The sequence below is a fragment of the Gorilla gorilla genome, chromosome 19, assembly GCF_029281585.2.
Source record: "Gorilla gorilla gorilla isolate KB3781 chromosome 19, NHGRI_mGorGor1-v2.1_pri, whole genome shotgun sequence".
In the NCBI taxonomy this organism is placed as follows: Eukaryota; Metazoa; Chordata; class Mammalia; order Primates; family Hominidae; genus Gorilla; species Gorilla gorilla.
Window position 1 is genome coordinate 112,680,914 of NC_073243.2, and position 15,616 is coordinate 112,696,529.

Consider the following 15,616-nt stretch of genomic DNA (forward strand, 5'->3'; position numbering starts at 1 on the left):
CACTCAGGAGGCCATGCTTGGTAGATGGGGGACGGGAGTCAGGATGATGGCAGGGCCTGAGCAAAGCGGGGTGGAGAGGGAGGCTCAGAGAAGGGGGAGCCACCTGGCTTCCAGGATGAGGAGAAGAGAAAGTCTGTCCTGACAGAGGCCCCATGACAGCTGCCCTGGGCCAGGATGTTTTGGGGAGGGGAGATTGCATCAGCATTGAGCCATCTTCACTCCCTCCATCTGGAGGTGTGGGGCCCGGGGGCTTCTGTGAAACGGGCCATGAATGGACCCAGCCAGGAGACCCAGGGGACAAGGGCATCTGCAGGCCTTGTCAGTTCCATCTCCCCGATTTCCAGTTCACACCGTTTGCTGTTCTCTGCCCTGGGCCTGAAGCCAATGGACCACAATGGGCTGGCAGACCCCTATGTCAAGCTGCACCTGCTGCCAGGAGCCAGTAAGGTGAGGGGTTCCACCCAGGCCTGCCCACCAGCTGCACCCGCCCACCACCTCAGGCAATGCACTCTGGTCCTTTTGCTTTGGGGCCTGGACTGGGCTGCGGGCACCCAGGGAGGCCCACAGCTGCCACTCCCCTCAGAGTCCAAGCAAGCTGATGGGACCTCAGCCATTCAACTGCACACAGAGCACCCAGTCTGTCCCACACCCTGTTGCCTCCTGGGGACCTCACGAGTCAGCGTTACCTACCTGCTGATCTGGGGAAACCCCAGGAGAATTTCCAGGCCAGCATTTTATAAGAAGCATTCTCAGCTGGAAGTTACTATTAGGTGCAAACAAAGGACTCCGTGGTTAAATAACATGGGGAAACATTGTTAAACAGGTTTCTGTACCACAGGACTTCTCAGAGCATCTAACGTGTTGATGGGCTGTTCCCTGACTCTCCGTAAGGGAGATGAAGTGGGCAGAATCTGCCCCATGTGTTTGACCACAGGATGCCCTGACTCTCCGTAAGGGGGATGAAGTGGGCAGAATCTGCCCCTCATTCCTACGCCGGATGACCCAAGCGTCCGACCACACATGTGCTCAGGGCACCAGCACAACAGGTGCATCTCAGACAGGAGAGAGAAAAATTGCTGTTAAATAAAAGCATCAAGGTGACCTTGGGCCATGGAAAGTCAGAACTTAATTAGACTTCCTTCTGTGCATCCTACACTTCAGTGCTGTTTTATTTTTAATTTCATGGGGCAGAGTCTGAGTTTACGTGGGGGCCTAAATGGGTAGGCCTGGGGCCCACAGCAGCCCAGGAGGACCACCCCAGAAGGGGCCCTTCCCCCTTCTCTAGGGAAGGCAGGGCTGTAGGAGAAATGGCAGTGCCCCACCACCTACTCCTGGGGAAGAAATGGGCTCCCCACACCGGGTCTTGATGCCCTTATGCTGCAAGAAGGGCTCAGGGATGTGAGGGCCAAGGGCGAGTATGACCAGGGAAGTGTGCTCAGTGACCCTTCATTTGTGGGACTGGAGCCGGCAGTGCATGGCTGCTGAGTTGTAGGAAGTCCCCTGGACTTTCCCTAGTGTTTTATAAAGAGCAGTCTCCTTACAAACAGCTCCTGAAAGCAATGGGAGAGAGGGATTCCTGTGCTCTTTCCACAGTGGGGAACCTGATGCTGCCACAGAGCTGGAATTGGAAGCCCAGGCTGTCTGACCTCCCAGCCTGGGCCAGGTGTGGCAGGCATCAGACCGATTCAGACAAGGAGCTCAGAGCCGCTGGCACAGGAGGAGGGAGTGGCAGCAATATTCCAGCTCAGAGAGGCCACCCCCGAGGCAGACCCAAGGACGGGATGGGTTCCAGGCAGAGGGGACGGTCCACAAAGGCAGGGAATGCCCTGGGAAGGAGACTCCAGTTCCACACAGGCCTCCTGCAGAACCTACCCCGTGGCATCGGGCTGGAGGTGGGGTCCTCCTTGGATGAGCCTCCTATGGCTGCTGCCAACAAATGACCACAAACTTCGTGGCTTAAAGCAGCGTGTTTACTCTCGGACTGCTCTGCAGGTTAGAAGTCCAACCGTGGTCTCTCTCTGGGCTAAAATCAAGGTGTCGGCAAGGCTGCATTCCTTCTGGAGCCCGGGGAGCCCACAGTTTCCTAGCTCTTTCCAGCTTCTAGAGGCCATCGGCCCTCCTGGGCTTGTGGCCCCTTCCTCCACCTTCACAGGGGGCCCCATTGCATCTCTCTGGCCCCCTTCCTTGGTGACGTCCCTGACTATCTTCTCTGTCCATTCTTCTGCTTTTAAGAACCCTGTGACCACGTTGGGCCAGCCAACAATCTAGGATAATCTCCCTATTCTAATGTCAGCTCATTACCAACCCTAAGTCCACCTGCAGCCTCAGTCCACTTGGCCATGTTGATAACACATTCACAGGCTCCAAGATGAGCACGTGGCCATCTCTGGGGGCCATTGTTCTGTTTGACACACACTTTGATGCTAATAAGATCATTTTTCTCTTCTCCAGGCAAATAAGCTCAGAACAAAAACTCTCCGTAACACTCTGAACCCCACATGGAACGAGACCCTCACTTACTACGGGATCACAGATGAAGACATGATCCGCAAGACCCTGCGGTGGGTGAGGGCCCCAAGCCGCCTGCTCCCTCCCCAACCCCCACTCCCACCTGGCTTTTCCTAATGAAGGCAGGACTGGAGGGTCAGATGGTCCCCTGTGGGTTCAACCTCATGCCAGCAACTCCAGCCTGGGGGCTTGAAGAAAGGCAGAAAGGTCTGCCCATGCCAATGGAGCCTGGTGGGTGGAAAAGGGTCACCCTGGCCCCAGTCCCCTGAAGGTGCTTCCTGGGGCCTCTCAGGGTGCTGGAGGTGGTTCCCTCCAGAGAACCGGCTCTCCCAGCCTCCTGGCTACTCCTGGCACTGGTTCTGCCTTCTCCTGTCCCCACTTCCAACCTGAGGACACTTGTCCATGAGGACAGTGCCTGATATCGTGCCACACTCTGCCCCTGTCAGGGCCCAGGCATCTTGTGCGTCTCCCACCCCAGACCAGGGCAGGGCTTGGGGCAGGAGAAGCCAGGGCTGGCCCTACCTGCGCACATCTCCACCATGCCCAGTGCGTCTGAGGCACTGGCTGTGCCCCTCACCACCGCCCCCGCTAGGATCTCTGTGTGTGACGAGGACAAATTCCGGCACAATGAGTTCATCAGGGAGACACGTGTGCCCCTGAAGAAGCTGAAACCCAACCACACCAAGACCTTCAGCATCTGCCTGGAGAAGCCGCTGCCGGTGAGAGGATTGATTGAGCACCTGCTGTGTACCTGGCTTGGTGGCAGGTGCTGGGAAGGCAGAACTTCCTGCCTGTGATGGGACTCTTGAGGGGCAGAGTGAGAGGGGAGGGGAGACCAGGGAGGTGAGCATGGAGAGTCAAGGGGGTGGAGGTGAGGAAGGACCCTGGCTTTCACTCTGAGTGGCCACGGGAGGGTGCTAAGCTGAGGGATCACGGGGGATGACATTTTACCAGGCTCGCTGGCCTGGGCTCAGGATGGCTTGAAGAAGAGGGAGGAGAGGGCAGGAGGCCTGGGGAGATGGGGAGAGATGGGCACAACCCTGGCCTGACCTTGGCAGTGGTAGGAGGGCTTGATTCTGAACCGGATGTGCAGGCAGCAGATAGGACGTCCTTGGGTGAGGGAAGGGCAGATCCGAGGTTTGGGGCCTGAGCCACTGAAGCCTGAGGGGCTGTTTGCTGTGCTCAGAGGACTCAGCAGGGACCATGGGTGGACAGGACGTGCAAGGAGCACGCTTGGAACATGTTAGACCTGAGTGCCTGTGAGATACGCAGAGGAGACAGCAGAGTATCCTTTCCTAGAAATGGCATTTGTCTCAACGTTATGTCAGAACAGATTTGCCCCCGGCCTGCTCCAGCAGCTACGCCCTCTGAGTCTTGGTCTCTATGTCCCTCTTCCCTCCCCCATCCTCCCTTGTCTATGGCCTCACCTTCACCTGGTTCATAGGGCTGGTGAAGCCAGGAGACCCCGTGCCACTGGGGTCAAGAGAAATCCTGGGGCCTCAGCCTCCCAGTGTTCAGGACACAGGCGGAGGCACGGTCCCCTCGATGGCACGTTGTCTCCCTAAGAGGACTGGGCAAGGGGCAAGTTTGGGAGGACAGAGCCCAGTGGCTGTCCCCAGTGTACCCAGCCCCAGTCGGGCCCGGGGACGTGGACTCACCTCGAGCTTAGCCCAAGTCAAGCCCCGGGGGCGAGTCAGCCTGAGGCCACGGCTTCTTCCTAGAATCCCAGTTACTTTTGCAGAATTTGATCCAATTTTATTCCTTGTCACATTCTTTCCCCCTCAGACATTTGTGTGATGGATATAACTTTTCCTGTTTTATTATTAGTCACTAACCACAGGTAACCCGGTTTTTCCACATGGTCTATGTCACTTAAGAAAGGCAACATCTTAGGAGGCCAAGGCAGGTGGGTCATGAGGTCAAGAGTTCGAGAGAGCCTGGCCAACATGGCGAAACCCCGTCTCTGCTAAAAATAAAAAAATTAGCCGGGTGTGGGGGTGCATGCCTGTAATCCCAGCTACTCAGGAGGCTGAGGCAGGAGAATTGCTTGAACCTGAGAGGCGGAGGTTGCAGTGAGCCGAGATTGCACCGTTGCACTCCAGCCTGGGTGACAAGAGCAAGAGCAAGACTCTGTCTCAAAAAAAAAAAAAAGCAACACCAGCCCTGCCTTAGTGTTCCTGAGTTTTCATCACTGGCATAAACAAACAACCACGTGGGTATGTACGTGGGGTGTCAGCGTGTGTGTGTGTGTGCTCGTGTGTGAATTGTGTGTAAGAGCATATGTCAGTACGTGTCTGTGTGCGACAGTGTGTGTGTCCACATGTGTGGTGTGCGTTCGTGAAAGCATGTGCGTCCCTGTGCATGGCCATGATCAGGGCGTTGCTGGATGCGCTACCGGCTCATTGGTGCCATTCGGGGACTCACAGTGACCGCAGGAGTGCAGCTGGGGATGCACCCCTGGCAGTACAGCCACATTCTGGTGGTACTTTTATTATTATTATTTTTTTGAGACTGAGTCTTGCTCTGTCATCCAGGCTGGAGTTCAGTGGCAAAATCTCTGCTCACTGCAACTTCTACCTCCTGAGTTCAAGCAATTCTCATGCCTCAGCCTCCCGAGTAGCTGGGACTACAGGCGTGTGCCGCCACGCCTGGTTAATTTTTGTATATTTGGTAGAGATGGGGTTTCACCATATTGCCCAGGTGTCTCAAACTCCTGACCTTGAATGATCCACCTGCCTCAGCCTCCCAAAGTGCTGGGATTACAGGTGTGCGCCACCATGCCTGGCTAATTTTGGTATTTTTAGTAGAGACGGGGGTTCGCCATGTTGGCCAGGCAAGTCTCAAACTCCTGACCTCCAGTGATCCTCCTGCCTCGGCCTCCCAAAGTGCTGGGATTACAGGCATGAGCCCCTGTGCCAGGCCTCTGGCGGTAGGTTTTAGAATTTACAGTCTGCGAACATTATCTGTTTTAAGGCAATACTGAGCAAGACCCAGTGGTCTTCATATGAAACAACCCGAAGTACAATGTCCCACCCCTGAAAAAAGAGCTAAAAATATGCCTGCTGGTTGGTTGGTTTTTTTTTTTTTAATGAGATGGAGTCTATGTCGCCCAGGCTGGAGTGCAGTGGCGCAATGTCAGCTTACTTCAACCTCCGCCTCCCGGGTTCAAGTGATTCTTCTGCCTCAGCCTCCCAATAGCTGGGATTACAGGGGCCCGCCACCACACCCGGCTAATTTTTGTATTTTTAGTAGATACGGGGTCTCACCATGTTGGCCAGGCTGGTCCTGTACTGCTGACCTCAGGTGATCTGCCCGCCTTGGCCTCCCAAAGTGCTGGGGTTACAGGCGTGAGCCACTGTGCCTGGCCCCTGCTGGTTTATATTGTTTAATTTTCACACCACACACACTGACACAAGCAGCACAGGGCATCGAGGCCCTCACACACAAAGCTCTGCCTGAGCGGCAGATAGCGAGATCTCGCAGGCCTGGCCTGATCCACCAGGAATGGCTGCCTGAGCACTGTGTTGAAAAGGATTCTGAGGTGGCATTGGAGCCCAGGGCAAATGCTAGGATCGATTAGCCATGTCTGCTCTGGGCGTGGGAGGTGGCGAAGGTGGCCGGTGGGGCATGTATGTCTTCCCTGCTCAACATCCCTGCTCACCTCACAGGAGTCTCATCTCCAGAAAGGGTTAGATGTAGCCAGAGGTACTCACTTTGGTGTTAGGCAGGGCACGGTTGTGAGCAAAAGGAGGTGGCTGGGGCTGCTTAGGGGGCACGGTTGTGAGCAAAAGGAGGTGGCTGGGGCTGCTTGGGGGGCACGGTTTTGAGCAAAAGGAGGTGGCTGGGGCTGCTTGGGGGGCACGGTTGTGAGCAAAAGGAGGTGGCTGGGGCTGCTTAGGGGGCACGGTTGTGAGCAAAAGGAGGTGGCTGGGGCTGCTTAGGGGGCACGGTTGTGAGCAAAAGGAGGTGGCTGGGGCTGCTTAGGAGAGGAGCCTGTTAGAGTCCTAAGGGGATCCAGGGGGACACAGGGCTCAAGCTGGGCGTGTCTGCATGGCTCAAGCTGGGCGTGTCTGCATGGGCTCAAGCTGGGTATGTCTGGGTGGGCTCAAGCTGGGTATGTCCGGGTAGGCTCATGCTGGGTATGTCTGGGTGGGCTCAAGCTGGGTATGTCTGGGTGGGCTCAAGCTGGATATGTCTGGGTGGGCTCAAGCTGGGTATGTCTGGGTGGGCTCAAGCTGGGTATGTCTGGGTGGGCTCAAGCTGGGCATGTGTGGGTGGGCTCAAGCTGGGTTTGTCTGAGTGGGCTCAAGCAGGTTTTGTCTGGGTGGGCTGAGGGCCTAGGAGAGAGGGTTTGGGGTGTGCAGCAGCCAGAAGGAAGAAGCCGGGTAGTCTCGGGAGGGCAAGGAATGGAGAAGCATCAGGCTGGCTGGGGATGGGGAGGCCTGGAGCTGAGATCTGCCTTGAGAGGCAGGCACTGGCAGCTGCTGAGGCAGGGAAGGCACTGGATGGGCTCCCTACCTGGCTCCCAGCTTCTCCAGGGTGAGGAATGTACCAGAACTCTGTCTTCGGGGTTCTCCTGAGGGAGCCACATCCAGCACCCTGAGAGGCTCCAGGAAGCACCTTCAGGGAACTGGGGCCACGGTGACCCTTTTCCATCCACCAGGCTCCATTGTCATGGGCAGACCTTTCTGCCTTTCTTTGAACCCCCAGGCTGGAGTTGCTTGTATGAGGTTGAACGCACAGGGGACCATCTGTCCCTCCATTCCTGCCTTCACTAGTACAAGCCTCCAGTGGGCCCTTAGTGCCAGGCCCTTGCCCAGCCCTGAGGTATTAAAGATGACGCAGGTATTATCTGGATGCGGTGGCTCATACCTGTAATCCCAGCACTTTAGGAGGCTGAGGTGGGTGGATCACTTGAGGTCAGGAATTCGAGACCAGCCTGGCAGACATGGCAAAACCCTGTCTCTACCAAAAAATACAAAAATTAGACTGTGTAGTCCCAGCTACTCAGAAGGCTGAGGCAGGAGAATCGCTTAAACCCGGGAGGCAGAGGTTGTAGTGAGCCACAATCGTGCCACTGCACTCCAGCCTGGGTGACAAGAGTCAGACTCTGTCAAAATCAAAATTTACAGGTAGAGTTCCAACTTCAAGGAACTTAGGGGCTGGGGCAGACCCCTGAGGAAGCAGGGGGCCACACCGGGCCATGACAGGATAAACCCGAGGCAGTGGGCGCGCAGAGGGGACGGCCAACCCACCCTGAGGGTCAGAAAAGCCCCCCAGGCCCAGAAGGACCAGGAACTTATCAACGGTGAACACTGAGGAGGTCAGAGGAGGGTGCTGGAGCTGTGGATTAAGGGTGCGCAAAGGTGTGGAGGTGGGACCCGGCTTCAAAGCCAAGGGAAAGTCAGGGCGGGCTGTGAGGAGGACCTGGTGGAAGACCGTCCGCGGAAGCCGAGCGCGCCAGGCCGGGGGCTGCAGACCCGTGAAGGGCCGCTTAGCACTAATGTTAGGCTCTGTGTGCCTCACAATCTGTGGCCACCATGCAGCTCTGTCCTTAGGGCAAAAGCAGCCATAGAGAAGCATCACGGAGCTGGCAAGGCTGCGTTCCAACAACATGGTGTTAATGGAAGCTGAAGTGTGAATTTCATGTCATTTTCATGTGTCACAAAATATTTTTCATTTCATTTTTCTTTCTGCTATTCCAAAAAGTAAGAACCAGCTGGGCACGGTGGCTCATGTCTGTAATCCCAGCACTTTGGGAGGCCAAGGTGGGAAGATCCCTTGAGCCCAGGAGTTTGAGATCAGCCTGGGCAAAATAGTGAGACCCCTGTCTCTATTTTTTTGAAAAAGAAATTGTTTAAAATAAGGGTAAGAGCCATGCTTAGCTCACATCCCACACAGAGCCAGGCGTCGGGCCTGATCTGGCCCCCGGGCTGCAGTTGCCAACCCCTGGGCTGGCCCTTGCTGGGCTGTGAAGGCCACCGTAGGCCACATGCAGCCAAGAACAGGGAGGGTGTGGGTGAGATCCAGCCCTGGAAGAGCCCTTGGGAGGGAAGAGATGACAGAAGGGCTGTGAGTTCACAGTGAGGCCACTCACCAGGGACCGTGACCAGGCCCGGCTGCAGCAGCCGGATGGGCGGGCTCAGGAAGAGGAGGCCAAGGACGGCCAAGAGAGGGGTGGGAGCAGGTGAGGACTGAGTGACCATCCCGTCCAACAGGTGGACAAGACCGAAGACAAGTCCCTGGAGGAGCGGGGCCGCATCCTCATCTCCCTCAAGTACAGCTCGCAGAAGCAGGGCCTGCTGGTAGGCGTCGTGCAGTGCACCCACCTGGCCGCCATGGACGCCAATGGCTACTCGGACCCCTACGTGAAAACGTGAGTGTGCCGTGCATGTGACCACCTGCCACATCTTCACCTCCAAGGACGGGGGTCCGTGTGCCAGCTCCGTGGTCCCAGGTGGCAGGCACCCAGGGAGTACCTGAGGTACAGGGGTGCCTGCCACGTCTTCACCTCCAAGGACGGGGGTCCGTGTGCCGGCTCCGTGGTCTCAGGTGGCAGGCACCCAGGGAGTGCCTGAGGTACAGGGGCGCCTGCCACGTCTTCACCTCCAAGGACGGGGGTCCGTGTGCCGGCTCTGTGGTCCCAGGTGGCAGGCACCCAGGGAGTGCCTGAGGTACAGGGGCGCCGTGTTCCCTGATGGGCTACCTTGGCAACTCCAGGGGTTAAGCATGGCCAGCCCATTTCACAGATGGGGAAACTGAGGGACAGAGAAGCTGAGTGGCTTCCCAGGGTCATGCAGATATTAGTTATCACCTGATGCTATGTCCAGGCCTCTCTGTGACTGAGGGGCCCAGGAGGGGCCATGAGTCGGAGGAGGGGACAGAAGGTGGGGCCAGTGCCAGGGGTAGCCAGGAGGCTGAGGGAGGATGCAGAGGAACTCTGCCAGGCCTTTGCAACTGCCCACATTTGCCCAGCCCTATACTGGGGCCACAGATGCGGATAAGAGTCCACCCAGCTCTACCAACAGGGCTGATGGTGGGCCCGGGGAGAGACACTAACTCAGGGGGCCATGCCAGGTGGCCTGGGCCACAGAGCTGTGGAGCTGTGAGCCTGGTCAGGAGAGGCTGTGTAGCTCTGAGAGCCAGGCAGGAGCTGGCGACCCTTTGGAGAGGGTGCTACAGGTGCCACAGTGACTACCGTCAGTGCTCGGGGCTCTTCAGAAACTAGGTAGGTATGAGTGTGAGCTCACAGGGAGACTCTGGAAAAGTGAGACTTGGGGAGGAATTTAGTTCAGCAGAAAGGAGGGGCAGGTGCCTCAGGGAGGGGGAATGACAGAGGGATGGCCCTGACCTAGGGGACACCAAGGACCCAGGTGACTAAGGCCTCAGGGACATCTTGGCACCATGAAGAGGCCAGTACTCCTCGTGGCACAGCTCTAGGGGCACCATTCCCATGGCCATGATCATATTTCTGTCACTTTAAAAATTGTATGTGGCAGGTGCAGTGAGTTACACTTACATTCCCAACACTTTGGGAGGCCAAGGCAGGAGGATTGCTTGAGGCTAGGAGTTTGAGACCATCCTGGGCAACATAGTGAGACCTCCATCTCTACAAAAAAATTAAAAATTAGCCTGGTGTAGTGGCATGTCCCTGTAGTCCTAACTACTTGAGAGGATTGCTTGAACCCAGGAATTTGAGACCAGCCTTGGCAACATACTGAGACCTTGTCTCTACAGTTAAAAATAGTAATAAATTAGGCCGAGTGCAGTGGCTCGTGCCTGTAATCCCAGTACTTTGGGAGGCCGAGGGGCACGGATCACCTGAGGTCAGGAGTTTGAGACCAGCTTGGCCAATATGGGGAAACCCGTCTCTACTAAAAACAAAAAAATTAGCTGGGTGTGGTGGTAGGCGCCTGTAATCCCAGCTACTTGGGAGGCTGAGGCAGGAAAATCACTTCAACCTGGGAGGCGGAGATTGCAGGGAGGCGGAGATTGCAGTGACCCGAGATCACACCACTGCACTCCAGCCAGGGTGACAGAGCGAGACACTGTCTCAAAATAATAATAAACAAATAAAAATAATATGACAGTAATGGGATGGCCACTTTGGGAAGCAGCTGATAGTTCCTCAGAAAGTTAAACACAGAATCACCATTTGATCTGGCAATTCCACTCCTAGTTATATACCCAAGAGATAAGAAAAACATGTCCATCCTAAAACTTGTGCAGGAATGTTCATAGCAGCACTATCCACAACAGCCCAAAGTGGAAACACCCCAAGCGTCCGTCCACTGATGAATGGATACACAAATGGAGTCTGTCCCTGCAGTGGAATATCAGCCCTAAGAAGGAGTGTAGCAGGTGTGTGGAATATCAGCCCTAAGAAGGAGTGTAGCAGGTGTGTGGACTATCAGCCCTAAGAAGGAGTGTAGCAGGTGTGTGGACTATCAGCCCTAAGAAGGAGTGTAGCAGGTGTGTGGAATATCAGCCCTAAGAAGGAGTGTAGCGGGTGCGTGGAATATCAGCCCTAAGAAGGAGTGTAGCGGGTGCGTGGACTATCAGCCCTAAGAAGGAGTGTAGCGGGTGTGTGGAATATTAGCCTTAAGAAAGAGTGTAGCGGGTGTGTGGAATATGAGCCCTAAGAAGGAGTGTAGCGGGTGTGTGGAATATTAGCCTTAAGAAAGAGTGTAGCGGGTGTGTGGAATATGAGCCCTAAGAAGGAGTGTAGCAGGTGTGTGGACTATCAGCCCTAAGAAGGAGTGTAGCGGGTGCGTGGAATATCAGCCCTAAGAAGGAGTGTAGCGGGTGTGTGGAATATTAGCCTTAAGAAAGAGTGTAGCAGATGTGTGGAATATGAGCCCTAAGAAGGAGTGTAGCAGGTGTGTGGAATATCAGCCCTAAGAAGGAGTGTAGCGGGTGTGTGGAATATTAGCCTTAAGAAAGAGTGTAGCGGGTGTGTGGAATATGAGCCCTAAGAAGGAGTGTAGCAGGTGTGTGGACTATCAGCCCTAAGAAGGAGTGTAGCGGGTGCGTGGAATATCAGCCCTAAGAAGGAGTGTAGCGGGTGTGTGGAATATTAGCCTTAAGAAAGAGTGTAGCAGATGTGTGGAATATGAGCCCTAAGAAGGAGTGTAGCAGGTGTGTGGAATATTAGCCTTAAGAAAGAGTGTAGCGGGTGTGTGGAATATGAGCCCTAAGAAGGAGTGTAGCGGGTGTGTGGAATATTAGCCTTAAGAAAGAGTGTAGCGGGTGTGTGGAATATGAGCCCTAAGAAGGAGTGTAGCAGGTGTGTGGACTATCAGCCCTAAGAAGGAGTGTAGCGGGTATGTGGAATATTAGCCTTAAGAAAGAGTGTAGCAGATGTGTGGAATATGAGCCCTAAGAAGGAGTGTAGCAGGTGTGTGGAATATCAGCCCTAAGAAGGAGTGTAGCGGGTGTGTGGAATATCAGCCTTAAGAAGGAGTGTAGCAGGTGCATGCTACACGGTGGGAGGACCTTGAAAAAAAGATGCTAAGCGAGAGAAGCCAGACACAGACGGCCACGTGTTGCAGGACTCTATTTCTATGAAGTGTCCAGAATAGGTCAACCCACAGAGGCAGAGACTAGATTTGTGGTTGCAGGAGCCAGGGGAAGCTTGAGGGGACATGGGCAGTGTGTAGAATGTGGTACTATGAAGTTAAAAATGAATAAATTTGAACTAGAGGAATTATTGTAACATGGACAGCTGTCAAAAACACAACAAACGACACACACAGTAGGATACTGGTTTGCGTATATATGTGTTTTTTCTTCTGACTTGTCATTGACTTGAATCTCATGCATATATATCCTTGCAGGAGGATATGCAATCTGAAGCCAAAATGGTGTGATTTTTTTTTTTGAGACAGAGTCTTACTCTGTTGCCCAGGCTGGAGTGCAGTGGCGTGATCTCAGCTCACTGCAACCTCTGCCTCCCAGGTTCAAGCAGTTCTCATCCCTCAGCTTCCCAAGTAGCTGGGATTACAGGCATGCGCCACCACGCCAGGCTAATTTTTGTATTTTTAGTAGACGGGGTTTCACCATGTTGGCCAGGCTGGTCTTGAACTCCTGACCTCAAGTGATCCACCCACCCTGGCCTCCCAAAGGGCTGGGATTACAGGCGTGAGCCACTGTGCCCGGCCTATGGTGTGACATTTTTAAACCAGTTTCAATGCCCACCTGCCAGATGGACAGGAATTCCAGGGTCACCTGCTGGGTTGCCCAGAAAGCAGAGTCTTACCTGCTGTGACAGATGGTCTGGTCAACTTCCACAGGCAGGTGGGGGGCCATCTGGGCAGGGCCTGTCCACTGTACCACAAGCTCCTCCCTGCCACAGGTGGCTGTTGTGGGTGCTGCTGGACCCCTGCGGCTGGGTCCCACCTGCCAGCCGTGGGCCAGGTCACGTGGCCTTTCAAAGACAGGCCGAGCTGTAGGCCACTCCCTATATCTGAGCCACGCCTCACCTGAGACCTCCACGTCTGTTTCAGACACCCTGGGTGAGACACGAGGGCTGCTGCTCAGGGCTCCTCAGGGGTCCCCATCTCTGAAAGGCACCTTCATGGACCAGGGGCCTCTTCCTCACTAAAGCAGAGGAAACAAGGGCACAGATTAGATGGTAAGAGGGGCACCCCTCAGCTGCATCCTAGACCTGGAAGAGAGTGTGACCTGTGCCCCAGAAGAAAGGGAGGGACGTATCTAGTGGTTGATGCTGAGGGCCAAAGCTAGATGGGTCAAGGCCTTTTGTCTGCACTATTATTTTTATTTGTTTTCTTTATTTCTTCCTTTCTTTTTTGAGACAGTGACTCACTCTGTCACCGGGCTGGAATGCAGTGATGCGATCACAGCTCACAGCAGCCTCAAACTCCTGGGCTCAAGCAGTCCTTCCCCCTCAGCCTCCTGAGTAGCTGGGACTACAGGTGTGCACCACCATGCCTGGCTAGTTGTTTTTTGTATTTTTTGTAGAGACTGGGTTTTGCCGTATAGGCCAGGCTGGTCTCAAACTGCTGGACTCAAACGATCCTCCTAGCTCGGCCTCCCAAAGTGCTGGGATTACAGGTGCAAGCCACCATGCCCAGCTAGCACCATTATTTTTATAAAGCTCATCTCTGGTGATACTTGCCCCAGTTTCCCCAGGCTGGAAGTTGACCCCAGGCCCAGCTCTTGAGGGTTTGATGGAAAACCCCAGGAGTAGCAGTGCCTGTGACAATCGCTGACATGTCGAGTTACACGTAATATCCCTGAGCTGCGCGATGGCTGCGTGTGACGCGCTCAGCAGCCTGTGCGGTCGCTCCTGTTGTTATCTCCATTTCATGCCAGTGAAAATGGCAGTAACTGGCAGCAATGTGCTGTGCCACCCTGGGCAACTCCCTTCTCTGGCTGTCTTATGTATAACCAGAAGGGGTTTCTTCTCAAAGCCACAGGCAAGCAGAAGGCACTGTGCAGAGGGCTCAGAGGTACACGGCACAGGGCGGCTCTGTGAGCCCCGGTGGCCAGGACCACTGTCCTGACAGCAAGGGAGGGAGAGACGCCACAGGGTGGGCCTCAGGGGCTTTGCAGGGTGGGCTTGTGCCAGAGTAGGGTGTGCTCAGGGAGGGTGCTGAGGGATCTCCCCAGAGTGGTCAGATGAGGAGGGAAGGGCACTTCTGGTAGAGAAAATAGCAGAACAGAGGGCAACGCTGGCGGAACTGTCCATGGCTGAAGGTGCCGAGGCTGGAGCCTGTCGTGGAAGTCTGGTGGCTGAGTGAGGGGTCACCAGATGGGCACAAGTTGTCCAGGCTGAGGGTGCAGAGATCCCAAAACAACTTTCCTTCCAGGGGCTTGTGAAGGCAGGGCACGCAGGACCCTTCTGTCCCTGCTCCTCACCCGTCACCAAACAGGCCAAGGACAGTTCACAGCAGACACAATACCAATACGTAGAGAAATGGCCAAGGAGCATAGTAAGTAACTAAGGAAATCCGCTGTTTCCGGGTGGCGGGCTTAGGGGAATCCCCCCAAACTTTTTTTAAATCAGGTTTATTGAGGTACAGGTTGAGCGTCCCAAAGCTGTAAATCCAAAACCCCAAACATTCCAAGCACCGACATGACGCTCAAAGGGAATGCTCATTGGCGCGTTTGGGATTTCAGATTTTTGAATTTTTGAGTTAGGGATGCTGAACTGGTAAATATACTGCAAAGATTATGAAATATGAAAAAATCCAAAATTCAAAACATCTGGTCCAAGCATTTCAGATAATGGATCCTCAACCTGTATCATTCATATCCAGTGAGTTTTTCTTTTCTTTTCTTTTTTTAGAGACAGGGTCTTGCTCTGTTGTCCAGGCCAAAGTGCAGTGGCGCAATCATAGCTCATTGCAGCCTTGAACTCCTGGGCTCAAGCATCTTCCCACCTCAGCACTGTGAATAGCTGGGACTACAGGCATGCACCACCATGCCCAGCTAATTTTTAATTTTTTGGTAGAGATGGGGTCTCGCTGTATCACCCAGGCTAGTATAGTCTTGTTTCCACCACCAGAATCAACATAGAGAATATGACCCCAGAAAGTTCCCTGGCCCCAGGCAACCACTCACCTGTTTTCTGTCTCAATAGTGTTGCGGTTTCCAGACTTTCCCATGAAACAGTCAGATAGTGTGTTGCCCTGTGAGTCCGGCTTCTTTCACACGGAGGAATGCGTTTGAGATTCATCTGTCAGTTGCATGTACCAAGAGTTTGGTCCTTTTTGTTGCTAAGTGGTCTTCCATTGTGTGGGTACACCACAAGTTTGTTGTTGATGAGTTCCCCAGTTGAACGGCGTGTGGTTGTTTGCAATTTTTGGTGATGGTAGAAAGCTGCAATGAACAGGTTTTTGTGTGGACATATGTCTTCATTTCTCTCTCCTAATCCCAACTTTTGTCCACATGCATTTTCTAGTGCTTCTGTAATAAACCAGTATTATTTATGCCATGAAAGTCACAATTTTAAAATATGCAAAGTAAAGCAACTATGAGATATCATTTTCTGCCTGTCAAACCAGCAACGAGTTTTTAAATGATAGCATTCAGCTTTGTCGCAGGCACTGTGTGTCAACCACGCAGCCTTTCTGGAGAGGAACTG

General features: G+C 54.2%; 1 protein-coding gene across 1 annotated transcript; it reads left to right on the plus strand.

Annotated features, from left to right (window-relative positions):
• The first annotated feature begins 381 nt into the window (after nt 1-381).
• Nucleotides 382-15,249, plus strand: LOC129527884 (double C2-like domain-containing protein beta). Its single transcript, XM_063700893.1, has 5 exons — nt 382-447; nt 2,452-2,561; nt 3,101-3,227; nt 8,727-8,884; nt 14,340-15,249. The coding sequence occupies exons 1-5, from the start codon at nt 385-387 to the stop codon at nt 14,347-14,349; spliced, it is 468 nt and encodes a 155-aa protein (XP_063556963.1). The 5' UTR covers nt 382-384; the 3' UTR covers nt 14,350-15,249.
• The last annotated feature ends 367 nt before the right edge of the window (nt 15,250-15,616 follow it).

Coding starts and splice junctions, on each gene's coding strand:
- LOC129527884 (XM_063700893.1), top strand. CDS start 385: ATGGACCACAATGGGCTGGCAGACCCCTATGTCAAGCTGCACCTGCTG. Junction 2,562..3,100: donor ATGATCCGCAAGACCCTGCG/GTGGGTGAGGGC, acceptor CGCCCCCGCTAG/GATCTCTGTGTGTGACGAGG. Junction 3,228..8,726: donor GCCTGGAGAAGCCGCTGCCG/GTGAGAGGATTG, acceptor CCCGTCCAACAG/GTGGACAAGACCGAAGACAA.